The sequence below is a fragment of the Diceros bicornis genome, chromosome X, assembly GCF_020826845.1.
Source record: "Diceros bicornis minor isolate mBicDic1 chromosome X, mDicBic1.mat.cur, whole genome shotgun sequence".
Lineage (NCBI taxonomy): Eukaryota > Metazoa > Chordata > Mammalia > Perissodactyla > Rhinocerotidae > Diceros > Diceros bicornis.
In genome coordinates, this window is record NC_080781.1 from 135,248,011 (window position 1) to 135,275,432 (window position 27,422).

At 43.6% G+C, this 27,422-nt stretch overlaps 1 protein-coding gene across 1 annotated transcript in view; it reads left to right on the forward strand.

Annotated features, from left to right (window-relative positions):
• Window positions 1-27,422, forward strand: part of MTMR1 (myotubularin related protein 1) — a 67,608-nt gene that overhangs the window by 22,004 nt on the left and 18,182 nt on the right. The window contains exons 3-11 of the mRNA XM_058534885.1: window positions 2,832-2,907; window positions 5,334-5,428; window positions 5,798-5,905; window positions 8,693-8,794; window positions 9,365-9,448; window positions 10,613-10,762; window positions 11,817-12,005; window positions 20,908-21,093; window positions 21,539-21,745. Coding sequence (XP_058390868.1) covers window positions 2,832-2,907; window positions 5,334-5,428; window positions 5,798-5,905; window positions 8,693-8,794; window positions 9,365-9,448; window positions 10,613-10,762; window positions 11,817-12,005; window positions 20,908-21,093; window positions 21,539-21,745 — 1,197 coding nt within the window. The remainder of the gene's footprint in view (window positions 1-2,831; window positions 2,908-5,333; window positions 5,429-5,797; window positions 5,906-8,692; window positions 8,795-9,364; window positions 9,449-10,612; window positions 10,763-11,816; window positions 12,006-20,907; window positions 21,094-21,538; window positions 21,746-27,422) is intronic.

The window sequence follows — 27,422 nt, forward strand, 5'->3', positions numbered from 1 at the left end:
AGAGCAAAGGCCCTAACAGGAATGGGCGTGTTCATGAGATCAAATTACCCTCACAAGAATATTCCATTCTTTGATTATGCTGGACATGGGTTGGATAAATCAAGGGTCAAATCATGTCCTGTGCAACTTGGTAGTTGCAGTCAAAGCTTCGCAGAAGTGTAAGTCCCATCTCCTAACACCAGCTTTGTAAAGGGAATCTACTGTACTCACAAGACAACGAGCCTTTAAGAACTCTTCTCCTCTTGAATTCCTGTGCTGAAGCTAGGGGGTCTTTCCTGTGCACAATAAATGTGTATCTTGTACAAAATAAACCTTTCATGGGGAAATCTGAAGCAGTGGGATCATTTATTTGTTTTGTTCTGATGTGGATTTTTTCATCACTTAAAAGCGGGTCCCAGACTTAATTATTATTAGTGAGAGGTTTGTCCCATCATGTCTCACCAGCACATTCATGCCTCATAAACATGCGCAGTTATTTCAAGCCAAATTGAACGTGACAGTCAGAAGAGAAGAGAGACGTTTGATCTTCCGTCTATCTTGAGAGCCTTGTATATTCTCAGAACGGTCCCAATCCACGCTGTCTCCCCTCTGCAACATTTTATTAGCTAGTCCTGGGTTGAGGCCTTTAGAGTGTTTGATGTGGCCTTGCTGTAAGGCTTCAAGTGAATCGCATTTCCCCCACCCCTTCCACAGTCAGGTGATTAGAACAGCTTGCTTTAATAAATATGTTTCAAAATAACCTGTCCCTATTTATTTTTAAATATAAGTTAAGGAATTTAAGTGTATATAATATATGATAATATTTAGCCATTAAAATAAGCTTTAAGAATGGTACCATTTGAAGTAGTTTGAAACTTGGATATTGATTAAAGTAGCCTTCTCACTTTGTAACTATATTATAAAATGTCACTAGTTCAGGCAATAAATTAAAGAAAGCATATTTTCAAATTAAGGCTTCTATTAGGATTGGTGATTTTGTTAGTGTTTCTAAAACTGGACATTTAAAAGTATAAATATTGGTTTATGCTTTATTACATAAAAGATATATTTCCAAATCAGGTGTGAGTATAAAAATGACTCTATTAACCGTTCTCCCTTTAACAGTTCTCCATATCCCTAAAAATTTTGGCTGAAAAGTATCTTAAAAGCCATTCTGGACTAAAAATTCAAACTGAATAAAATTGTCTGGAGGTAACGATGAACTCTAATATGTATTATTTTAACCATGTGTCTTGAGAAGGAGAGAATGGACCTCGTCCTTTTGTGCCCTCCCTCTAGAACAGGCATACCTTGACCAACATTTGGCATTGAATTTGCTCTTCATATTTTGACTTTTTTCCTCTCTTTATTTTATAAAATTTGATGAAACTACTATGTATAGTGTTTTTAAATTGACCTGTAAGCCCCTTTAATAAAACATATTGAAATATTCTTATAACTATTAAAAATAATTATTTTGAATTTCAATAATTTAGATTAGAATTATAAAAGATATTCATTTTTAATATTTTGCTTCACAAAATTATGCTGAAAACTTAGTATTGTCCAACCTGTTTCTGGCTGAACTCTGGTGGCCTCCCGATGTTAACAGGTGTTTTTTGGAGAAAGCAGCCCCTGATCAACTAGGTACAGGAAATGCAGCATACTATAGCGCCCTCTTGCGGATTCAGTGTACATTAACATGCTAAAGACTTGACTCACTAAAAAAACAGTTTATTTTCTTTAACCCAGCATTTCCTAAACTTAAAAAAAAAAAAGACCTATTCACATCTCTTGGGAATTTAATGCTCTGTGAACCACAGCTTGGGAACTGCTGGGATTTTGAACACCTTATTCTTATTCGTGACACATTATGTCAGAGATGCCAAGGAGAAAGTGACATTTCCTTGGCAGCATGTCACAGGGTGGCAGTACCTTGGAATAGGCCCTGAGTTCAGGCCCTGGTCCCCAGCTTTGTAGTTAGAGAACACCATTTTTTCAGCTCCCCTGAGTTATCTGGCACTATTCCACCAAGCTTACAAGGGACTGGCTACTGGCTACTAGGACATTCAGAAATGTGGGCATGTATCTTTCCAGCCATCTAAGACATCCTTTTCCTAGTATCACTGTAGCCAGGAAACCTGATACCTCGTTAGCAATTTGCTTGGTGAGAGTGGCATCAGCAAAGGGTGAATTGGCTTGGGAGAAGCCTGGTGAAGACACCCTGCTCCACAGTAGTGATTGAAATACTCTTGTCTGCCAGATGAGGGTGCACTCTTGTGGTCTGGGTGGGATACACCCTGACAAGGCCACTCATCATGTCCCCCCTCCCATGCTTTGTGCAAACCCAGGGAGCTGGGCTGCAGTACAAAAGCCTAGGACTTTACTGCCCTAAGACTCCTCCCTGGTTACTTTAATTATACTTTAGGGTTTGACACACTATCTCATAGGCTGGGCCATTTCTACATACAGCTACCTAAGCACCCACATCTAATGTTGATTTTATTTGTGTTAGTTTCATGCTCAGAAGGTAACTTTTTCCTTGACTTTATTTCCAAATTCTGGAGGCACCTTATAATAGGTGTCTGTGTAGTGATTACAGTATCTATCTGTCATGTCAAGCCATTTCTGTATTAATGCTTTCTAACTGTGAACTTTAAATATGTGTAACAATTTGCTAGAATATGCAGCGTGGTGTCCTGTGATGCTGAGCTTTGAAATTGTCTCGTAAGGGGAGGAGGGCGTACATTGTGCACGCTTCTGTAGCCTTGTCGCAAGAGCACAGAACACCACAATTCTTCCCAGGTATACAGATGGAAAGTGAGTTTTACTCCTGTTTGGTTTTTTGCCAGGCTCTAAGGGATGGAAATAAGCTGGCACAGATGGAAGAAGCCCCGCTTTTTCCAGGAGAGTCAATCAAGGCCATTGGTAAGTTTAATGAGTACAATTTGCTTATAGAGAGCCATAAAATGAAACGGGACTTTACTTGTGAGCACAGATGATGCATATGCTGGAGATCAGCCAGACCAATTTAATTATAGGACAAATGGACTAGGCATATTCATTCTTATTAATGTCGTCATGACCTTAAGAGAGAGACGACTATAGAAGATCACTTCAAGCTCCATTTATTAGGTGGCATTACCAACAGAAGAGGGGACTGACTTTTCCTGATGGGCTGAAGGCTGATTAGACACTGTGATGTCAGTTCACTGCTTTGTTGGAATCCTTCACTATAAGGAAAATATATCGATGGAAGATCCAGATCATATTTTAAATACAGTTTTGAGAACTTGGCAAAGAAATTTTAGTGGCTTGTAAGATTCCAGAAAGTACAATTTAAGTGCAAGAAAAGGGCATGCGTTGCCACCCTGGATTGTAAGAGCCATTCCCACATTCCCCCACCGTGGACTGCTGGGCATTTCAGCAGGTAGTCCACTGTGCCATGGGTGGTCCGGAGGGCAGCTGAGTGCGACCTTCTCACCTCACAATTGCCAAGGTTGGGTTGGACAGTCTGATTTGCTAGGCTGAGTGTTGCCTTTTTCCCTCAAAGTTCCCTCCCAAAGATGTGTGCTCCGTTGGAGAGTATGGTCATCTTGTGTCAAGAACGTTTGTGTAGCTGGGCTCTCCTACCAGGGCTTCCAAACAACTACTCCCACTGACTGTCCTGGTCTGTGGCTCTGGACCCTGCTCATTCTCACCTCGGTTTTGAGACTCTTTCTTTTTTTTTTGGCTTCTGGAACTTCATTCACTCCTGGTGGTCCTCTGACCTCTCTGGCTGTCCTTTTTCTAGGAGTTCTTCTAGGGCTGCCTCCCTGCTGCTTTGGGAATGATCTGATTAAAATTCAGAGCTAATTATATCATGCCTCTGCTTCTTCTCCAGACAACAAACTACAAGAATTTAGAGTGAATGTGAAGAGTTTTGACACATTATACACCTGGGAAACCATCATCACAGTCAAGATAATGAACATATCCATCACCCCCCAGAAGTTTCCTTAGGCCCCTTTATAATCCCTCCCTCCTGTGCCTTCTCCCCCCTTCCTAAGCACTAAAGACTAGTTTGTATTTTCTAGAGTTTTGTAGAAATGTAATCATTTAGTAAGTTCTTCTTTTGTCTAGCTTCTTCCATTCAGCATAATTATTTTGATATTCATCCATATGGTGGCATGGGTCAATAATCTTCCCTTATTATTGCTGAATAGTATTCCATTGTATGCATACACCACAGTTTGCTTATCCATTCATCTATTGATGGATGGATATTTGGGTTGTTTCTACTATTTGGCTATTACATATAAAACTGCCATGAACATTCACGAACAGATCTTCTCTGGCCTCATGCCCCAGCATCCTTTGCACCCTTTGATCCATCCACACTAACCTCCTGCAACTCGCTGACCTCTCTTTCCTCTCTTCCTTCTCCACCTCCCCCTCTGCTTCCCTGCTGAGTTAAGTCGATCCTTTTCTGAGCTCTTATCACATCATGTCCACATGGTTATAATAGCGTTTATCAGGCTATGGTGTAATGATAGTTTTCTGTGTAGTGTCTCCTGTGGGCAGGAACCGTGTCCCGTCATACCTAGAACCCCAACAGTAGAGGCTACTCGGTACATAATGAATTATAGAAAAGTTTAATGGAAGTGTTTTGAGAATTTGGCTGAAAGACATTTTTAGTACCTTTAATTATCCCACTCGGACTGGTCTGTAGCTGTGTACATTCCTGTCATTTCAATAGAATGGCACTTTGGGAAGATCGTGAAGATGTGGTATCTTTGTGATAGAGCTTCTTAACACTCATAGGAATCAAACATGTTATTGATATCGATATTAAATATGTTGGTATTAACAAGAAAATAAAAATTGATATGGAAGCTGATAAGGAATTTGAAGCAACGAAGTCTTTTTCCACCTCATTGATATGGTTCTGGTTTTTGTCATCTGTAAAGCAGTTTCCTTTCGAGGTGTGTAGGGGACAGAGTTTAGCTTTAGTTAGTTTTTATTAGCAGTAATTTATGAAATGGCAGCCCTGGGTCTTCAGAGTTTAATGTGTTTTCAAATGTGATTAATTTATCACTCAAGGAAAATGTTAACCACCTGGAAAAAAAACAACAAAATGTAACTTACTATGAGTATCTTTACTTAAAACTTCATTATGTAGCAAATCAGAATTTTATTTTAACAAGTAGAATGTTATTAGAAGACTATCCATCTATATCTTTATTTAAAGTAATAAAAAAATTAAAATTGCTAGAAAACTGGAATCACAAATATATGTATTTGGAGATTCATGTTAAGATTTATTGAAACACAAGTCAATGGCAGTCGTTGCTACTTTGGGCTTTTTCTTTCAGTGAAGGATGTCATGTATATCTGCCCATTTATGGGAGCAGTGAGTGGAACCCTGACAGTGACCGACTTCAAGATGTACTTCAAAAATGTAGAGAGGGTGAGTTTTTAAAAGTGTGTTTTATTTTTCAAAACACTTCAGAAGAAAGTAAACAATAAAGAAGAGGTAAAAAGCACCATGAAATCCCATCACCCTGCCGAAGGGTGGGTTTTAAGATGCACACATTTGCAGACAGATTTTGTATCTTAATGAAAAGGCTGAGAAAGTAGCACTTAACCCTGCAGGGGAATTTCACTAAAGTCCGCCATCTACTTCATAAAGCATGTTTAAAACAGACTGCAGCTTCTTATCTGGGACAAAGAGCAACTGTGAAGTAAACAAACGTGTGTTTTAAGCCAGCAAAGACTTACAATATGAAAACTCTGTGGACTGACACTGATAGGCATTCATCTTAATTTGTAAACCCAGGACCCGCATTTCGTCCTTGATGTTCCCCTGGGAGTGATCAGCAGAGTTGAGAAGATTGGTGCGCAGAGCCATGGGGACAATTCTTGTGGTATAGAGATTGTGTGCAAGGTATGGTACAAACACAAGTGGAACTGAAGGGGACAGTCAGCTGGGAACTTTTTCTGGTGCATTCTTCATGGTTTTTGGACAGTCAGAGTAATTTGTACTGTTAGTAACTTAAATGTTTTCAGGACAGAGACCTCTTCAGATCTTACATCAACCAATTCCTACCATTGTGTAAGCCGGTGAAGTAAACCTCTTCTTTCCTATTGAAGTATTCTAATTAACATGGACCTATCACCTGAGTGCTGACACTATTTGTTACATTTCAGAGAAATCAAATGGAAAACACAGATCGATATTTTTTCCAGTTTGTAATTTTAAGACTACCTTTCAGTAGATGGTCAAAGGCTTCCTAAAGGGACAACAATATTCATAAATACTGTGATTAAAATACGATTAAGTTTGTTGGCTATGTTGGGATTTTCACCCGAGCTGTGCTTATTTTGGTTTTGTACCCTTCCTCCAACAGGTTAAGTAGAAACGTGTGTGATAACTTTAATGATGACCAGTCATTTAAGAAACGCCTTAACTGATGTTTTATTCCCCATGACTTTCCCTCATGGAGTACAGTTTATTCACAACCCTACCTAGGGTACCAGGAAAGAGAGCCTGCTTGCAGGATCATCGAGGTCCCTTCCAGATTTGGGGTTTGGATTCTTGCCCATCTGTTTGCTTTGTTGTTATTGTTTTGCTGAGGAAGATTTTCCCTGAGCTAACATCTGTGCGAATATTCCTCTATTTTTAGTATGTGGGCCACCAGCACAGCATGGCTGCTAACAGAGTGGTGTAGGTCTGCACCCAGGGACCAAACCTGGGCCGCTGAAGCAGAGAGTGCTGAAGTTAACCACTAGGCCACTGGAGTCGGCCCTCTGTCTGTTTGTTTTAATCAAGTCTTTGAGGACAGCTCCCTCTGGTCAGCCCTAGACTACAGTTGAATCCACTTTTTCAAAGAACCCTTTACTTTTCCAGGTCATGAAGCTGCTGGCTTACTAGACTCCCTTTGGGCACTACATGGCAGTGCTCTCCTTGGATCAATTGTAGTTGTCCTTCTCAGGCCAGTGTTCCACGCGTGAAGCAGTGCGGAGCAATTGCAACACTTAAAGCAGAGGGTTATCGATCGGTTCTGTCATTTCCCTACTCAGAACTCTTCAGTGGCTTCCCATCATCCTTAGGCTAGAGGGGAAACCCCTTATCCAGACCCCGCCATCTAAGCCTGACTTACTTTCTTCGGCAGCTTCATCTCCAGCCACCCTCCCCTCATTGTTGCCATTCCAGTTCCTTTAGTTGCTCACACTTGCCTTGTACCATCCTCTACACACACACACACACACACACACACACACACACACACACACACACACACACACACACACACACTGGGGACTTCACACATACTCTTTCCTTTGCTTGTAACACTTTTCTCTCCAAGCAATCCTAAATAGCAAGTCAGATCAATCAGCTACTAAGGTGTACATGTGTAGCCAGTGTAGGTTGGAGGGACGGTGTACCAGGAAGTTATGTCACTTAGTTAGGTGTCCTGTGGCTGTTTTACTAAGATATTTTTATGGCTGGGGTGATCATTTTCTAATAGCAGCTTTAAAATGTTTTCCAGAATACTAGGGCCATGCTCCCAGCCCTCAGCTCATATCTGAGAGCCTTGCAAGGTGTGGGGTTTGTTTTTTTAAAACAGGTCATACACAATTCAAAAGGTACGAAAGCTGTGTGGAGGAAAAAGTAAGTCTCCCTCTACCCAACCCCCAGCTACCCTGTTCCACTCCCTGCGGGCACCCACTGTTCCCATTTCCACACACATCCTATGCACATAAGCATGTAGGTACAGTCTCGGAAAATGTAAATGGTTGTGTATTATTTAGACTGTTCTGCCCCTTTCTTTTCCCCTGAACAGTGTATCTTGGAACTCCTTGATATCAGTACATAAAGAGCTACTTCTTATTTTTAACAGCTCTTTAGTATTCCATTAGTTGTCCTGTAGTTCAATTAACCAGCTCCTATTGACAGACATTTAGGCTCTTGCCATTCTTTCGCTGTTATAAATAATATCACCACAGTAGCTTCTGCACTTCCCAAATGGCTCTTGCTTTAATTTGTTTGTGGCCATATTTATTTCGAAATTTCATGTAATGTTAAAGAAGAATGGGATTGTTGTGTTTAACTAATGGCATAGGTTTTAAAATGTTGGGGGCCACTGCTCCAGCCAGTCCCGGGAGGAAGTCGCCCGGTTAGAGCCACCTCGCTGGGATGGCTCCTGCTGACTTGTGCTGGAGCTTTCAGCCAGCAGCTTGCATGATGGGTGTTTTAAGAAACTGTGATCTTAGGAAACAGCATTATAATTTCTGTAAGGAAGTCACTGAGAGCCATAGTCTTTACATGATACAGAGTCCTTGCTATGAGTACAGGGGAGAAACCTCTGTGACAGTTCTATTTTATGGGTGGTGCGAAACCTGTAATTGACACTTCTGGCAGTTTAAAGTTCACAACGGATTTTGTGGCACACCTTTAGCAAGTAAGTGCACAGGACTTGATGGCACGTCTTTCATGTATTAACCTTATGCTTGGTTCCATCTGATGAGTTTTTTCCCCCAACGCATCCCCTTTATTCCAATTTCCTCACTTTATTTTTTTTGTCTTGTTGGAGGTGTTTTTGTTAGTTGCAGCAAGATAATGTATAACATGAGAAATGAATAAAAATATTTTATCTCTTTATAGCCTAGGGTCTGTCTCACAGGTACTCAATACATGTTGAACAAATGAATTTTGCTAATTGTTTAACAGGATATGAGGAACTTGCGACTTGCTTATAAACAGGAAGAACAGAGCAAACTGGGGATATTTGAGAACCTCAACAAACATGCATTTCCTCTTTCCAATGGACAGGTAGGTACACCAAAATAAGCCCTTAAAATTTTTTTTTTTATGAGGAAGATTAGCCCTGAGCTAACATCCGATGCCAATCCTCCTCTTTTTGATGAGGAAGATTGGCCCTGGGCTAACATCCGTGCCCATCTTCCTCTACTTTATATGTGGGACGCCTCCCACAGCATGGCTTGGTAAGTGGTGCATAGGTCCGCACCCGGGATCCAAACCAGCAGACCCCAGGCTGCCGAAGTGGAGCCCGCGAACTTAACCACTATACCACCGGGCCAGCCTCAAAATAAGCCTTTATTGTATGCCTTTGTGGCATACAAAAATTTCATGTTTAATTATTCTTTTTCCAGAGGTTTCCTTTATCGCTTTTCTCTTTATTGGTAACTAATATTAGAATATTTAAAATTTGTCAGTTGTGTGTAATGGTTAAGAAAACTGCCAATTTGTTGCTTCAAAATTTACAGATTAAAATAGGAATCTTAATACATTCAGCTCATAACTGAATGAAAAGCTTTGATATTGGGTATATGACATAGCACGGAAGTACTAACATATGTATTTTGTGTTTTGTGTATCCAGACACTCTTTGCATTCAACTATAAAGAAAAATTTCCAATTAATGGATGGAAAGTTTATGATCCAGTATCTGAATATAAGAGACAGGTAAAGTATGTTATTTATCAAACTGAAAATAATATGTTGAGTGTCTTTTTCTTTTCTAAAAGTTTAGAAAATGTAGTGGAGAAGAAACCTTTTGAAACAAGTTGTACATAGGTATAACTTACCTAGCTGGTAGGTTCTTCATCCCGGGGATGCCCCGTTCTCCCTATGCCAAACGTTTGACTATGCCACTGTTTATTCGCCCTTTGTCCAGAGGATAAGTGGAGTACAAGACGGGTTTAAAAAGCAAATCGGCCAGATGGTCTTTGTTAGATATTCTGGTATTGAGTTGATGAGTAAGGATCAGAACCAATGGCTTAAATTAGATTTTAAGTGTAGTCGGCCCTCTGTATCCATGGGTTCTGCATCAGCGCATTCTACTACAGATCAAAAGGCCTGTGATGGTTGCATCTGTACTGGACATGTACAGACCTTTTTTTTCTTGTCATTATTCCCTAAACAATACAGTGTAACAGCTATTTACATAGCATTTACATTGTATTAGGAATTATAAGTAATCTAGAGATGATTTAAAGTATACGGGAGGATGTGTCTAGGTCATATGCAGATACTATGCCATGTTATATGAGAGATTTGAGCATCAACGGATTTTGGTATCTGGGGGTCCTGGAACCAATCCCCTGAGGATACTGAGGGATGACTGTATATGGCATGACTCGTCAGTCTGATATGGTGTTCCTATACCTAGAAGGTCTTTAGTGCATTGTCAATTTCAAGACATTCCAATAAGATATTGTTTTCATGACATTTAATCTTTGTCTCTACCTTATATTTGGTATGGTGATTTATCTTACTTATTTTAGACATTGTAAGAAGTTTCTCTGTCTCTAAAGTGGTATTTTCAAAAACAACACTATGCTTATTCTTTATAAAAAACATGACAAGAAATGTGTAGGACTTGGATTCTAGTATATAATTTTCATTTTTTAGTATGTTTGGAAATTCTTATGCTGCATTAGATTTTTTTAAATGGGCAGGAGATGGATTATATTAGATAAATCTATATTTAAACTTTTAAGTAGCAATGAACAACAAATTATAAGTGGATTTTAGTAGAAATTAATAAATGCATGTGGTTCATGCTTGGTCCTTTTGGAAAGTGTAAAAGTGTGCTTTTCCCACGCTTTCTTCTGTAACACCCTGCAGGGCTTGCCAAACGAGAGTTGGAAAATATCCAAAGTAAACAGTAATTATGAGCTCTGTGACACCTACCCTGCCATCATTGTTGTGCCAACTAGTGTAAAAGATGATGACCTTTCAAAAGTGGCAGCCTTTCGAGCAAAAGGCAGAGTCCCTGTAAGTAATAAACATTGTCATTTAGGTATAAGCATATACTGTATTAGATCTAATATGGAAAGAAGCAAGACATAAAAAAATCTAGTGAACAAAATGGAAAGTAGAAAGATAAGCCTAAAAACCTGAACATATCTTTGATTCTCAAGAACTGCCTAATTATATAAACATTCTGTTTGCTGTGACTCCAGCTTGTGTGGTTTCATGTTACTAAGTATAAGGCTGACTTCAGTTATGCTCTCAAAATGTAGTAGAGAATAACAAAGGAGTAGCAAGAAAGAGTTAGCGTGCTATTGCATTAACAGTTCACATCACTGGCTTCACCTAATCATCCTAGAGAAAATACACTCTTTCTTAGATGCTGAGTGGAATGCTACAGCTGCATGGGGGACACCATTAGAAAAATGAACACAGCAGCCAGCAGGGGGGAGTTTTTTAAAAACAGCTTTAGTGAGGTATAATTGATATACCAAAACCCGCACAGGTTTAATGTATACAATTTGATGCATTTGGACATGTGTATACACCCGTGATCCTATCACCGCAATCAAGGAGGGGGTGAACGTTTATGAGCCCAGAGTTTGTGGTCTGGTATAAGCCTGAGGCCCTTGGCCATTGAAGGAAAATGGGAGGTTTGGGGGCATAGCTTTAGATTTTATAAGGGACTCTATGTTCACTTTGCCCTCGCCCTGCCACATAGGTCATCGTTGAGATACAAAGATGTTTTTAAATTAGGAGACAAAATAAAACTAGTCAATCAAATAGGAATGGGGCTCGATGTTAGTAATAGGTTGACTTTGTTTCTGTTTTTCTTAGAATCATAGAATTTTAGAGGTAGAAGGAGTTTTTAGAGCTCATCTAGTCAGACTTCTTCAACGGGACCCAAACATTGAGTCCCATGGTCACTATCATGTTGTGATCGGCCTGACCCTCTGACCTTTGAGGAAAAGATGCAGAAGATGCTGTGCTTGAGAAGAGAACTTGTTTTTCCTACCTGGTAATTAAGGAACATATCGTTTTAGGAATTGTACTAATATTTGTTGCTTACAAATACTAGGTGTTGTCATGGATTCATCCAGAAAGTCAGGCAACGATTACCCGTTGCAGCCAGCCACTTGTGGGTCCCAATGATAAACGCTGCAAAGAAGATGAAAAATACTTGCAAACAATAATGGATGCTAATGCACAGTCTCACAAACTTATCATCTTTGATGCCCGACAGAACAGTGTTGCTGATACCAACAAGGTACATTCTCAATAACATTACCGAAACAATGGATCTTTTCTTATGTACTCTCTGTAAATCATTATGCAGTTTGAATAGCCCATTGAATTCCTCCCTACCTAAAGGTGGAATCTTTCGGAGTACCCATAGCTATCCCTCCCTGGTGTATAGCTCATGGGCTATGTGCAGTGTCTCAAGTGGCTTGGAATCTTGTCTCTCTCATTGCTTCTCCATAATCCTGTCTGCTGAATCAATTAAGCAAAGACCTAGTAAGAGAATTATCACCTAAGGAATCAAGTAAGTATTTTAATGAAATGATTGTGAGGCCCTTGGAAGTCCCTTTAACCTATGGAATATGGTGATTGCTTGAGTAATTCATATCTGGTCTGAAGCTCTGTTAGAATGGAGTCAACTATGTGAAACTAGGCAAATATACAAAGTTTCCGTAAATCACATGGAGCAGCAGTATCTGCAGACAGCTCCCATTTGGTCCCCACTAGCTGAAGGGGACAGGGTCCTTCATACCTAGTGACAACTATGAGGGCAGGCCTCCAGTACCCTCTCTCCAAATAGAAAAGGCTCTGAACTGGGTCATTTCTATTTCTCATGAGTGACTTTCCAACAGTGTGGGCTGCAGGTGGGCATTTGGCAGTCAGAGGACTTGGCCCCCTCCACAGGTAATTTCAGGTATCAGGAAGGTGGTGACAGCCCTTCCCATCTCATGCCTACTTGTAAAATGACACTTGGGTAATACACCTGTAATGAGCACCTGCTGGGGGCAAGGTGCCGAGGGGAGACACCAAGATGGACCCAGTGGGGTGCTCTGTATGGGAGTGTCAGCTCAGTGTGCTGGGGGAGCCGGGAGAGCCCTGCTTGTGAAGTTGGGCCAGGCTTCACGGAGGAGGCGGCCTTGGAGCTGGCTTTGCATGGTTAGCGGGAAGAGGCGGGCAGGGCCTTCTAGACAGCATGTTGAATGCCTCTCCACCAGTGTGCCAGAGTGTGTCATTCACAAGGATGGCCAGAAGGAAGACATCTCAGGGCTGGTCACCACCCCCGCCCCCCCCGGAACCCCTCAGCAGTGCTTAGGAGGCTTTCTTTGTCCTGGCAGCTTGTGTCTCTTTCCTCAGTGATTAGTCCATTGTTGACCACAATCTCCAAAAAGCCAGCCTCCCACCTCCCCCGCCTCACTCTCGAGAGCAGACATTACCTTCTACTTTGAAGAGCAAACAAGCCATCAGACCTGCCATTTCCCCCCAAGTCCTTCAGTGCCTGCTCTGTGCCAGGCACTTGCTTGGCACTGGGGAGAGATGCATATTGAACAAGCAGGTGCACAACTGCCAAGTGGCTAGCCATGTGGCATGGGGGAACAAAGCGTACTCTGAGAGAGTGGAGAAGGACCTGGTTGTCTGCTGCATGACCCTGGGCAGTTACCTCATCTCTCTAGACAATGATTGCCTCGTCTCTAAAATGGGAATGACATCGCGCTGACTTCCTGGAGTGGATGTAGAGGGTAAATGAGGAAATACTGAAGGGCCTAGGGCAGTGCCTGTCTCTGAGAAAGCATCTGATTCAAGTTAGCTGTCATCGTTACTGACATTCGAGTGGGCTGTTCCATTCTCTTGACTTTCATGACATCTCACCCCCTGGATTTCTCTCTCTCTCGCCTGGCCAGCTCCATCTCCTTCGCTGGTTCCTCTCCCTCTTCCCAACCTTCAAATGACTGCTCCTCTGACTCAGTCTGGGGTCTCCTCTTTTCTACTTTGCACAGTCTTCCTGGGCCATCTCCTCTGATGCTATGACTTTAAACACTCTCTGTATGTGGAGTTTGACATCCAAGTTTCTATCCCAACTTGATCCTTCCTGAGGGCAAGAGGGAATTTCCATCCCATCGTCTGGTTGACATCTCCACTTGGCTGTCTCCCGGCTAACAACCTCAGCGTATCCAAATTGGCCTGAGAGGCAGGGTAGTGAGAACCCTTGGCTTTGCAATCAGTTATGCCTGGGTTTCCCTCCAGATCCTGCCACTTGGTGCTGTGTAGAACCCTGGGCAAGTTACTTAACGTCTCCATAAGCCTCAGGTTCCTCTTCTGTTAAAATGGGAGATGGCAACAGTGTCTCGTGTAGAGGGCTTAAGGAGTAAAGTGAGAAGAATGCACATAAGGGACTCAGCACAGGGCCGGGTGCATCCTCAGAACTCAGTACAGGATGCTGATAAGCTCGCCTCCCAGGTTTCGGGCCTGGCAGGTCAATGGTGTTGGTTACTAAGATGGGGAAGACTGGGAGAGGAATAGGGCAGGGAGGAAGATGGGTAGCGTATGAGTTTCCTGAGGCAGCTGTACAAATTACCACAAACTGGGTGGCTTAACACAACACAAATTCATTCTCTCACAGTTCTGGAGGCCAGAAGTCCAAAATCTGGCAGGGCTGTGCTCCCCCTAAGGGCTCCGGGGGAGAACCTGTTCCTTGCCTCTTCCAGCTTCTGCTGGCTGCCTTGGACATGTAGCCACAGCGCCCCAGTTCTACCTCTGTGGCCTTCTCCTGTATGTATCTCCGCATCATCTTCTCTTCCTCTTTCCTCTAAGGATACTCACGATGGCATTTAGGGCCCACCCAAGATAATCCAGGGTTCTCTCTTCCTCTCAAGATCCTTAACTTAATCACATCTGCAAAGACCTTTTTTTCCAAAAAAGGTCACATTCACAGTTGCCAGGGATTTTATGTGGACATCTTTTGGGGGGGCATTTTCCAGGCTGCCACGGGGAGCCATCCTTCATTAGTCAGTTCCCCTCGCTCCCCACGACGTTCTACACCTCTGCATACTTCTTGTCACCACTGTGGTACTATCCCGAGGAGACAGAAAACAGAAGAAAAGCTCTGTTCACAGATGCCATCTTCTAAACATCCAACAGTGCAAGGGCAGTTTATTGTGTTTCATCCTGTGCGGAAGAGACAGAAGCAGGACACCAGATTGCATGTCTAAATGATTTTAACTATAGCAGTGGATGTGTCCAGGAAACAGACAGGGTATTTATCTGTCCACGTCCTTATTAGCTCTTCTATGTATAATATCACGTCATTCTCAAGTAGAGATAGTTTTACTTCTTCTTTTTCTATCTGGAGGCCTTTTATTTCTTCTTATTTCCTTACTCCCTGGCAAGAACCTCTAGTACAGTGTTGAATAGAGGTGGTGAAAGCTGGCATCCTTGTCTTGTTCCTAATCTTAGGGGAAAAGCTTTCAGTTTTTCACCATCCAGTGTATTAGCTGTGAGTTTTTCATACATACCCTTATCAGGTTAGGGAAGTTCTCTTCTATCCTTAGCTCGTTGAGTGTTTTTATCATGAAAAGGTATTGAATTTTCAAAGGCCTTTTCTGCATCAATTGAGATGATCATGTATTTTTTTTTCCCCTTCATTCCTTTAATGTGTATTACCCTGACTGATTTTTATATGCTGACCACTGTAGTGGGTTGAATAGCATCTCCCCAAAAATTCATGTCCATCTAGAACCTCAGCATATGACTTTATTTGGAAATAGGGTCTTTGCAGATGTAATTAGTTAAGATGAGGTCATACTGGATTAGGGTAAGCCCTAAATCCAATGAATAGTGTCCTTGTAAGAAGGCCGTGTAGAGACATAGACACACACAGAGGGAAGATGGCTATGTGATGATGGAGGCAGAGACTGGAGTGATGCAGCTATAAGCCAAGCAGTGCTAAGGATTGCCGGCCACCACCAGAAGCCAGGAGACATGCCTGGGACAGATTCTCCCTCAGAGCCTCCAGAAGGAACTAACCCTGCCCACACCTTGATCTTGGACTTCTAGCCTCTGGGACTGTGAGGGAATATATCTGTGTTGTTTTAAACCCCCTAGTTTGTGGTACTTGTTTACTGTAGCCCTAGGAATCTCCTATACCCCCTTACGTTCCTGGGATAAATGCCACTTAGCCATGCTATATAATCACCTCAATATGCTGCTGGCTTCACTTTGCTGGTACTTTGTAGAGCTTCCCTTCAAGCTCATCTCCACATGATGGCCAGAGTGACCTTCTAAATGTACAGCTCTTGAATCAGGGACATCTAGATTCCTGACAAGGCCTCTACAGCCCTCCACCCATGGGTCCTTTCCTTCCTGTCTCGCCACATCTCCCAGGTCCCAGCTGTCTGTGTGAGGCTTCTTTCAGTTCCTTAAGCACATCCCAGTGTTATCTCAGAGTCTTTGCCCGCATAGCTAACCACTCCCCCATCCTTCTTATGACACTTTAAATGTGACTTCCTCAGGGAGGTCTTTGCAGATGTGCAGAGGTCTCCCTGTGCTGTGGTTCTGTGCACTTCCCTTTTTGTAACCCTCAGCACACTTCGATTCCTTATTCAGGATGTGTCTAGCCATCGGCTCCATGATAGCAGGGGCTATGAGGATCTTGGGTGTACCTGGATCTCCAGAACCAGGCCATCACATAATAGCTGCTCCATGACTATGGAAGGGAGGGCAGGCTCGCTGGTGGGTTGGGGTCAGGTCGGGGTCATCTCTCAAAGTACGGTTGCCATTTAGAGGACTAATGGCAAGTAGCATTGTATGTTAATTCAAAAGTCCAGACTCTATTATGGAGGCAGTGTGATAGCACCAAGGGGTTTTAGGTCACATTTCGTCTTCAGAAAGTGAACATGGAGGGAAGGAATTTAGTTTTAACCTGTTGCATTTGAGGACCCTATGTGGGGAAGATAAAGCTCTGGAGCTCAGAAAAAGGTCAGGTTGGAGGTTGCGATTGGGGCCCAATCCCACCCGGCGTGCTGGGTGGTGGTTGCAGCCTTGGGGGGAGGGGATGAAATCACCAAAGGAGTCTAGGGCTCCTGAGCAGGGGCCAAGCACCAAAGCCTCAGAAATGTCACCTGTGAAGGAAGGAGTGCTCTGAGTGGTAGGAGGAGACCCCGAGGAGGGAGGGAGGGGTCCTGGATGCCAGGAGAGGAGTAATGTCCAGGGGGAGAAGAGGAGGGGAAGGGGTGTCATAGCCCGGGCTGCTATAACAAAATACCACAGACTGGGTGGCTTATAAACAACAGATATTTATTTCTCACAGTTCAGCGCACGGCTCCCAGGCCCCAGCGCCTCTCCTGGCTCCCCCTCAGCCCCAACTGTATTCACAGGCTCCTGCCCAGCTCCGCCTCCTGAGGCTGTCCTGTCTCATGTCCTCCAGCCAGCACCTTGGCTCGTTAGCCCTTTGGCACCCCAGCCCAGCACAGTTTGCTTCTGCCTGCCTTTCTCATGCCTACACCCTGGGCTGCTGAACGTTCTAGGAGAATAAAAGGCTCTCAGCGCACATGCTGGAGCCACTCCAGATTCTTGCTGTCCAGCCTCAACTGGGTCCTCAGTGCTGCTGGGAAGTCCCACCCCCCCACCCCAGTCTCCCCAGGGGCCGTTTCAGCCCCTTTGTGACTCTTTTCTAATGTATGACCCTGCCCCACCCCCTTCATGGTCAACAGCTGACCTTGTTTCCTTCTGCACAGAGAACAAACCAACCCTCAAACAGGAAGTCCCTCCCCTCCTGCCACCATACTGGGAAACTAACTCCTGCTTCCTGTTACAGTGGGAGGGGCGGCCTCCTCCCTGTGCCTTGTATTCTACCCCCAGCCTCCCCTGCCTGCTCAGTTATCCCTTTTCCCTCTCTAAGATCTTTGTTCTTTCCCCTCTAGGGACTCCTGCCCATGAAGTCTTTCCCATCTATGCAAATAAGCCCTCCCTCAGATCACTGTCACTGTCCCCTCCCAGCTAGCACCATTGTTCTTCTGCCCTGTGCAGACAGACTTCTTGGAGGAATTGTCTCCTTGATACCCCTAGGTGCTCACTGCCGCTCACTCACCCCTTCAACCATGCAAAACTAGCTCCCATCCCATCTCTTCCCAGACTCTTCTTGATAAGGTCATCAAGTACTTTCGTGTCTTGAAATCCAGTGTGTATTTTTCAGTTCTTATTTTCTTTGACCTCGTGAGCTTTTGACATAGTTGAGTACCTTCTCCTTTTCAAAATACTCTTTTCCCTTTTTTCTTTCTCTGGCTGCTCCTCTCAGTCTCTTCTGCTTTATGTTCCTTGAATGTTGGCCTTCTTCAGGCTTCCAGCCTTATCTTCTCTCCTCACGTTACACACTAACCTTGAGTACCATACGCCATAACTCTGTCCCCCAGTAGTCATCCATATGCCAGTGACTTCGTACTGATATTCACAGCTCAGACCTCTTGTCTGCACTCCAGACCTGTGCGTCCCACTGCCTGCAGACATCTCCACTTCAGCTTCTCACAGGCATTTTATGCTCACAGTACTCAAAGCCGAACACTCTGTTCCTTCTCCAATAGTCTATGTCTCAGTAACTGATACCATCTCTTGGGTTGCCCAGCCCAGAATCACGGGTGTCACTGTCACCTCCTGTGCTACCCACTTCCATTGCCCCAATCAGCCGCCATATCCTGCCTGTTAAATATCTCAAATCATATGTGTCTCTGTGCTCTGCTGCCTCCACCATGATTCCTTCAGCGGATGACTACCTGGCTCCGAGCTGGTCTCCCTGCAGAAGGTCCCACCCTCCTCCAGTCCCTTCTGCCCAGTGGAGCCAGCGATGATTCTAGAGTGCAAGTCTGACTGAGCCCTTCCCACACTCCTCAGCAGTCTGACCCCTCCCTCCCCCTTCCCTGCGACATCCAGCCCCTGGCTGCTCTCTGGCCTCATCGCTTGCTGCCCTCACCACTGCCCTAGTGTTCTCTCTGCTGAACTTCTTGCTGGCCCCTCAGGAAGCCACATCCTTACCCATCTTTGGGCATCTACACACAATGACCTCTCTGCCTTGTGTGTTCTTGACCTTCCTCCCCACAGCAAAGCTTTCCTGACTTGTGTTCTCTTCTCTGTGTAGATGTCTCTTCTGTCCCCCCGGCAGCCTCCCAGGTCTGGCCGTGTAGTCTCAGCACACCCCGTGCTCTTCTGCCCCCTGTGCTGCACTGGCACCTCTCCTCACCTGCCTACCCCACCAGATTTTGAGTGCCTAGACGACCAGGGTCCCTACCTCTTCATAACTGTCGCCCCAATATTTAGCTCAGGGCCGAGCATTAATATCCACTTGGTAAATGGTTGGAGACTAAAGGAAGGGTGCGGTCTTTGGGTTCACAGATGCACTTATTATTTTTCATTGAGATAAAATTCACATAACATAAAACTCACCAACTGTCACCACTGTCTAATTCCAGAACACTTTCATAGCCCCAAATGGAAATCCTGTGCCCATTGGCAGTCACTTCTCATTCTCCCCTCCGCTCCCCTCAGCCCCTATCAACTTCTAATTTACTTTCTGTCTGAATAGATTTCCCTGTTCTGAACATTTCATATAAATGGAATCATACAATAGGTGGTCTTTTGTGCCTGGCTTCTTTGACTTATTGTAATGTTTTTAAGGTTCATCCATGTTATAGGCTGTATTAGTACTTCATTCCTTTTTAAGGCTGGATAATATTCCATTGTATGGAGAGACCACATTTTGTCTTTCCATTCATCCATTGGTGGACATCGGGGTTGCTTCCACCTTTTGGCTGATGTGAACAGTGCTGTTGTGCTCATTCATGTGCAAGGTATTGTTTGAATACCTGTTTTCAGTTCTGTGGGAGTGGAATTACTGGGTCATATGGTAATTCTAAGTTTAACTTTTTGAGGAACCACCAAACTTTTTTCCACAGAGACTGCACAATTTTAATTCCTACCAGCAATGTATTATGGTTTCAGTTTCTCTACATTCTCATCACATTCTCATTCTCTCACACTGTTAATGTTGACTTCTACAAAATAAAAGCTAATTATAGAACAGATTTTGTTATGAGGTTACCAAGGGGTGAGCCATATCTCCCTTCTTTGTTACATTTGCATTTTATTTTACTTAAATTGCTTAAATAAATCTCCTTGTTTGAGATTTACAAATTGCTTCATTATACAGAAATTTTATGGTAGTACAACTTTTTCTATTCAGATAGATGGCACTAACAGAACCTTTTTAAACCTAATTTGCCTTGAGTAAGATCCAATTGTTAATGGTTTAAAAATTGATGATGGGTGATGGAGGATTGTTATGGGTTGAATTGTGTCTCCATTAAAAATATGTTGAAGTCCTAACTCCTGGCACCTATGAATATGGCCTTATTTTGAAATAGGGTCTTTGCAAATGTAATCAAGTTAAGATGAGGTCATATTGAATTAGGGTGGGCCCTAATCCAATCTGACTGGTGTCCTTATAAGAAGAGAAGAGACACAGACAAAAAGAGAAGGCCGGGGCTGGCCCCTGTGGCTTAGCGGTGTGCGCGCTCCGCTACTGGCAGCCCGGGTTCGGATCCTGGGCACGCACCAATGCACTGATTCTCCGGCCTTGCTGAGGCCGCATCCCACATACAGCAACTAGACGGATGTGCAACTATGACATACAACTATCTACTGGGGCTTTGGGGAAAAAAAAAAAAGGTGGACGATAGGCAATAGATGTTAGCTCAGAGCTGGTCTTCCTCAGCAAAAAAAAAAAAAAAAATGAGAGAGAAGGCCATGTGATGATGAGGCAGAAATTAGAGTAATGTATCTATAAACCAGGAACACCTGGGGCTACCAGAAGCTGGAAGAGGCAAAGAAGGATCCTCCTCAAAAGGGTTCTCAGGGAGCACGGCCCTGCCAATTCCTTGACTTTGGACTTCCAGCCTCCAGAACTGTGAGAGAAGAAATGTCTGTTGTTTTAAGCTACTGCTTGTGGTACTTTTTTCCAGAAGCCCCAGGAAACTTGTACAAGGATGTAGGAGGTTTATTATAAGCAGATGAGTTTGTTGCTTCTTTAATGGTCTCTATCTGGTAACACTAGAAAGAATGGAAAAGTTAACTCAGATGAAGTGATGTATATCTTATGTTTTTCACAGGCAAAGGGTGGAGGCTATGAAAGTGAAAGTGCTTACCCCAATGCAGAACTTGTGTTCTTGGAGATCCACAACATTCACGTGATGAGAGAGTCACTACGGAAATTGAAAGAGATCGTGTACCCTTCCATCGATGAGGCACGGTGGCTGTCCAACGTGGATGGGACACATTGGCTGGAGTATATAAGGGTAAAGAGGGCCAGTCCTTTACATGTTTTCTGGTTAAGATTTCTCTGCATCTGTGCCATAAACCCTTCTGTCTATCCCAGTGGTTTCTCAGCATTGCAAATAAGCACATCTTTGCTGTGTACTTGGGCTTTCAGAGTTTCCATAGGCGGTATCCAGACTGTGGTTTGTTGAGAGGCTTTTGTGACAAAATAAAAAGGGATAATGCTTGCCTCAGATCAGGTTTTTAAAGCACTTTGTGGCCCTTTAATAAAGACCCCTATTTACTGCTTTAGTTTTTCTTAGTGTGAGTTTTTCTTCCCCACGATACTAATGTTTCCTAGTAACTCTCAGTTGATTGCGTTCTTGTTTGGTTTATTGACCGGAACTTCCAACATTCTCCCCAGAATTATTTTTGCTGTAATAGAAATTAAATGTCGCTTGATCTAATGTGCCTTCTTTTCTGAAGATGCTTCTTGCTGGGGCAGTAAGAATTGCTGATAAAATAGAATCTGGGAAAACTTCGGTGGTGGTGCATTGCAGCGACGGTTGGGACCGAACAGCCCAGCTGACGTCTCTGGCCATGCTGATGTTGGACAGTTATTACCGTACCATTAAAGGATTCGAGGCTCTCATAGAAAAGGAGTGGATAAGCTTTGGACATAAGTTTGCACTGGTAAGTGGAGACGGCGAGGTTCATGCTTGACTGTTTTGCTCTATCATACACACGTGCGTATCATGCATAACATGCAGGCACACACGCTGAGGCTTTCTGCTCTGTATCAGACCTGAATCGCCATAATAGAATACCATGGACCTCAGCATTGTATATTCCTGGTAGGGAATTCTATTTATTTTTGTAGTGTAGGTATGCCTTTTTTTTTTTAAATTGAGGTAAAATTCATATAACATAGAATTACCCATTTTAAAGTATACCGTTCAGTGGCGTTTAATACATTCACAGTGTTGTGCAACCATCACCTCTATCTAGTTCCAAAACATTTTCATCACTCTAAAAGGAAACACCATACCTATTAAGCAGTCACTCCCATTCCCCCCTCCCCTAGCCCATGACAACCACTAATCTGCTTTCTGTCTCTATGGATTTGCCTATTCTATGTACCTGACATAAGTGGAATCATACAGTATTTGTCTTTCGTGTCACTGGCTTATTTCACTAAGCATGATGATTTCAAGCTTCATCCATGTTGTAGCATATATCAATATTTAATTCCTTTTCATGGTTGAATAGCGTTCCATCGTATGTATATACCACATTTTGTTTATCCGTTCGTCTGTTGATGGGCACTTGGATTGTTGCCACCTGTCGGCTATTGTGAATAATGCTGCTGTGAACATTGGTGTATAAGTTTTTGCCATACGAAGTGCCACAGACTGGGTGGCTTAAACAACAGAAATTTGTCTCACAGTGCTGGAGGCTGGAAGTCCAAGATTGCGATTGTGGCAAGGTTGGTTTCTTCTGAGGCCTCTCTCTTTGGCTTGTAGATGGCTGTCTTCTCTCTGTGTCGTCATGTGGTCTTCCTTCTGTGCAAGTCTGTGTCCAAATTTCTTCTTCTTATAAGGACACCAATCAGACTGGATTAGAGCCCACCCTAATGGCCTCATTTGAACTTAATCACCTCATTAAAGGCCCTATCTCCAAGTATAGTCACATTCTGAGAAATGGGGGTTAGGGCTTCAACATACAAATTGGGTGAAGGGGATACAATTCAGCCCATAACAGCCTGCTTTCACGTTTGGGTATATACCTAGGATTGGGATTGCTGGGTCATCTGGTAGGGCATTCTTGGGTTGCCATTTGTGTTTTAGTCCAAATGGCAGCTAATTCCTGGTCTATCTGGGCCATTGAACCATTGGGGATTTGTCTGAACGTTGCACTGAGTTGGAATACTCCTGAAGCCCCATTCACACTGACTAGTGGAAAGCAGGCAGATGGGCAGTGGGAGACCTTCAGTGGCTCCCACCGTCGGGGCACCAAGTGCATGCAGTGTGCCCACACTGTTGAGGACGAGAGGGAAGGGCAGGTCCACAGCCTCTGAGCCGCATGCCCTTTGGGAGCTGTTGTCAGATCCTTGGACACATCCCTTCACTCTCTGTGCCTTGGTGTCCCTTCTGAAATGGAGTATTGTGCAGGGCTCGGGGAGTGGGGGAGGAATGAGTTTATATGTGTCAGGTGCTTAGGACAGTGCCTGGCCCAGGCTGTGTGGGTAAGTTTTAGCTCCTGTTATTACGTTAAACATTATCATGACCTCCTTTGTTGCTAACCCCCTCAGCACAGGCTGGGCTCAGTGGGGAGGAGAGAGAGCGTGGAGTCTTCCCCAGTGTTTGCACCTGGCCCTCTCTGAAGACTGAGAGGCAATTCTCTTCCACCTTTCCACCCCAAACTGTGTCCTGGGTGAAAGAAAGCTGGTAGGGGCCCTTTACTAAAAGGGCAGTGGTAAAGGCCATCTATTGAGAGGCAAGTGACGGCAGCACACGCCACACATCAGGGCATGCCCACAGCACTCTGCTCCCATCCCTACTTGCTAACGCTGGGCCTCACCAAGGTGATAAGATCATAAGATTCGTATTGGCCTCAACTTACTGAGCACCACTTTGTGTCCAGCACTGTTACACATATCATCTGGTTTAATCCTGTAACGACCCTGTGAGGCAAGTATTATCGTTGACAGATGGGGAAACTGAGGTTTCAAGAGTGAGTTATCTACCCAAAGTCACCCAGCTAGTTAGGTTGGAGCCAGCATTTAAACAGTGGTTTCAAGCTTGCAGCCACCCACCTGTTGGGTCCCTGTACTCTTCCTTCCCTGAGTTTCTGTGGATGAGCTGTCTGAGTTCCTACCTGAGGCCAATTCCTATTCTTTCCCACCTGTCCCGTCATCTGCCTCATGGACCTTATCATGGACCACTTTTTTCCTGTTTCTGCCTCTGTCCTGCCTCCATTTTCCCCTCTCTCCTACATCATTCCTTTTGGTACAGAAACATGCTATTATCCCACCGTAAAAAGCCAACCATCTTGACCCCACTTCCCCCTCCAGCTGTCACTCCAACTAATCTGCTCCCTGTTACAATAAAGCTCCTCAAAACTGTTGTCTGCACTCACTGTCACTTTCTCTCCTTCTGGTCTGTCTTGAACCCACTGCAGCTAGACTTCCTCCTCACAAGCCCCCCTCGAAACTACTCTTGTCACATTTTCCAAGTCCTTCTCTTACTTGGCCTGAGCATTTGACACTGTTGATTCTTCCCTTCTTCTGGAAACACCTTCTTCACTTGGCTTCTAGGTCTCTACAACCTTTTGAATTTTCTCCTACCTTCTGGTCCTTGCTCTATCCCCAACCTCTTAATGTTTGAGTACCCCAGGGCTCAATCCCTGGATCAGTACTCATCTGTGTGCTTAATCCCTTAGTGATCTCAGCCAGTCCCATGACTTTAAATACATGTATTTCAATATGTTGTCTCCTCGCCATTGCCACTGATGCCCGCTTAACTCAGGTCTGGCCATCTCCCGAAGGATTATTATGGCAGTCTCCTAACTAGCCTCTCTGTCACCTATACCCACCCAATCCGTCGTTCCCCACTGGAGCCAGACAGGGTGTTCCAAGAAGCAGATCTGATGCTGCCACTCCCAAGTGTCAATCCCTCAGAGCCTTCCCGTGGCCTACGGGATTGTGGGCAAACTCCTCAGCGTGGCATTCAAGGCCCTTCGTGATCTGGCCCTAGTCTACCTTTCCAGCCTTGCTTCATCCCCTGAGCCTCAGCCGTTTCCGGCTACTTATGGCATCCCTTGTGCCCCCACCACATTCCCACTGCTTAAAATATAATATATCCCTGGCTAGCCAGGAAGCAGGTACCTTCCTGTCCTTCAAGGTTTATCTCAAGTGACACCTCTTCCATGACTGTGACTTTCCCTCCTTGTTCCCTCCTCTGCCCCATTCTAAGATGGCCACTTGCTCCTTTGTGGCCCCACCATAGCCCTCTCAGACTCAGAAGCCCTTGGAACACTATTGCCCTCATTATTTACAGGTCTTTCTCCCACAACTAGACCATAAATTAATTATTCATCCAGCACAGGTACCGTGTCTCATTTGTCTTGGTACCCCAGGTGTCTAGCCAAGGGCCTGGCCTCTACTAGACACCATGAAAATGCCAGAAATCCCAAGGGCCAGGAAGCATGCCTTGCAAGCACCATAGGAGTTCAGTGAATGTCTATTAAAAGAAAAAATGAATCTGAAATTGTGAACTGTCAGTGTAAGACTGTTCCCTAGGTGCCTCAAGTACTGAAGAGCCAGTTGCACAAATTATTTTATAAAGGGGAAGTACAAGTCGTGTGCCACATAATGATCTTTTGGTCAACGATGGACCACATAGACGACGGTGGTCCCATAAGATTAGTACCATACAGCCTAGGTGTGTAGTAGGTTGTACCATCTAGGTTTGTGTAAGTGCACTCTATGACGTGTGCACAACGGCAAAATCACCTAACGACGCATTTCTCAGAATGTGTACCCATCGTTAAGTGATGCATGACTGGACAGAAATAAGGCGATGCATGCAGCTGCTATGGAAAAGAGTATGGCGGTTCCTCAAAAAATTAAAAGTGGAATTACCATATGATCCAGCGAGTCTGCTTCTGGGTGTATGCTCAAACACTTATTTGCACACCCATGTTCATAGTAGCATAATTCACAATAGCCCAAATGTGGAAGCAACACACGTCCACCCACAGGTGAATAGATAAACAAAATGTGGCATATGCATACAATGGAATTATTCACCTTAAAAAGGAAGGAGATTCTGACACATGGTACAACATGGATGAACCTTGAGGATATTATGCCAAGTGAAATAAGCCAGTCACAAAAGGAAAAGTATTGTATGATTCTACTTATACGAGGTCCTAGAGCAGTCAACTTCACAGAGACAGAAAGTAAGATGGTGGGTGCCAGGGGTTGGGGGAGGGGGAGTTAGTGTTTAATGGGGACAGAGTTTCAGTTTGGGAAGATGAAAAAGTTCTGGAGATGGATGGTGGTGATGGTTGCACAACAATGTGAATGTACTTAATGCTGCTGAACTGTACACTTAAAAATGGTTAAAATGGTAAATTTGATGTTATGTATATTTCACCACAATTAATTTTTTTTTAAATGGCAATACAATGTTACTCTGAGGTGTTGACGTTGACTTGGTTATTTCCTTGTTTTTATGTCTTTCCTGGTGGCAATTTCATAGACGCAGTATTTTTTGCTCTTTCTAGCTGGTGATTGTGTTGTATCTTCAAACTGTGTTTTTCTTTGTCATCCTTTTGCTTAGTCATCAGATTATTTGAAGCTTGTCTTAGAATGCTCATTCTTGAGCTATTGTTTAACTTGACATTTTCAGTGTTTTTGTCGGTCCTGTTTATGTTTTTGAAATTATCATTTACCTTTTAGTATGAATCTATTAATATCTTCTAAAATATGAAGAGGTATGAAACACAATACTGGATGTCAAATATCTCAAAACTGGAAAAAAAGAAATGCAGTACTAGAGTACCTGAAGCAAGGACACCTCCCATTATCATCTCAAGAGTGAGATTTTGGGGTTTTCCGAGTCATGCAGAATTGTCTAAAACTTGTAGGTTGTTAATCAATATTTTGATTCTCAGACTTCTTGACATTTCTGAAAAATGGAAAATCTGTTTTTACACTTGTGGAGAAAATGGCAGTGGTTATGTGCTTTATGAGATGCTAATTGGTAGTCCCACATTGACACTGTGCACTTGGTGTGGTGGCTAGGGTTGACCCCTTAATTTGGACTGAAGTTTGCTGGCTGTTTGCTTGTAACTTCTTGATCCCAGCTATATGAAATAAAAATTATAAAACAATCAACAGGTAAATAGTACACTGAAATTTTGTTTCCTAAGAGTGATGGAAGTCAATGCAATTCAATGAACATTTTTGAGTGGCACATTATGTGCCAGGAATTCTGTTAAGGCCTTGGGACACAGAAAGGAGACATGATTCTTGTCACCAGGCAACTTAAAGTGACTTTTTTTTTTTTGGGTGAGGAACATTAGTCCTGAGCTAACATCTGTTGCCAATCCTCCTCTTTTTGCTGAGGAAGATTGTCCCTGGGCTAACATCCGTGCCCATCTTCCTCTACTTTGTATGGGATGCCGCCACAGCATGGCCTGACAAGCAGTGTGTAGGTCTGTGCCCGGGATCCAAACCTGTGAACCCTGGGCTGCCAAAACAGTGTGTGCAAACTTAACTGCTACGCCAACGGGCCGGCCCCTAAAGTGACTTTTGAGAGGACCATAGCATATGTTAAAACGTTTAATCTCTTGTTTCTTTTCA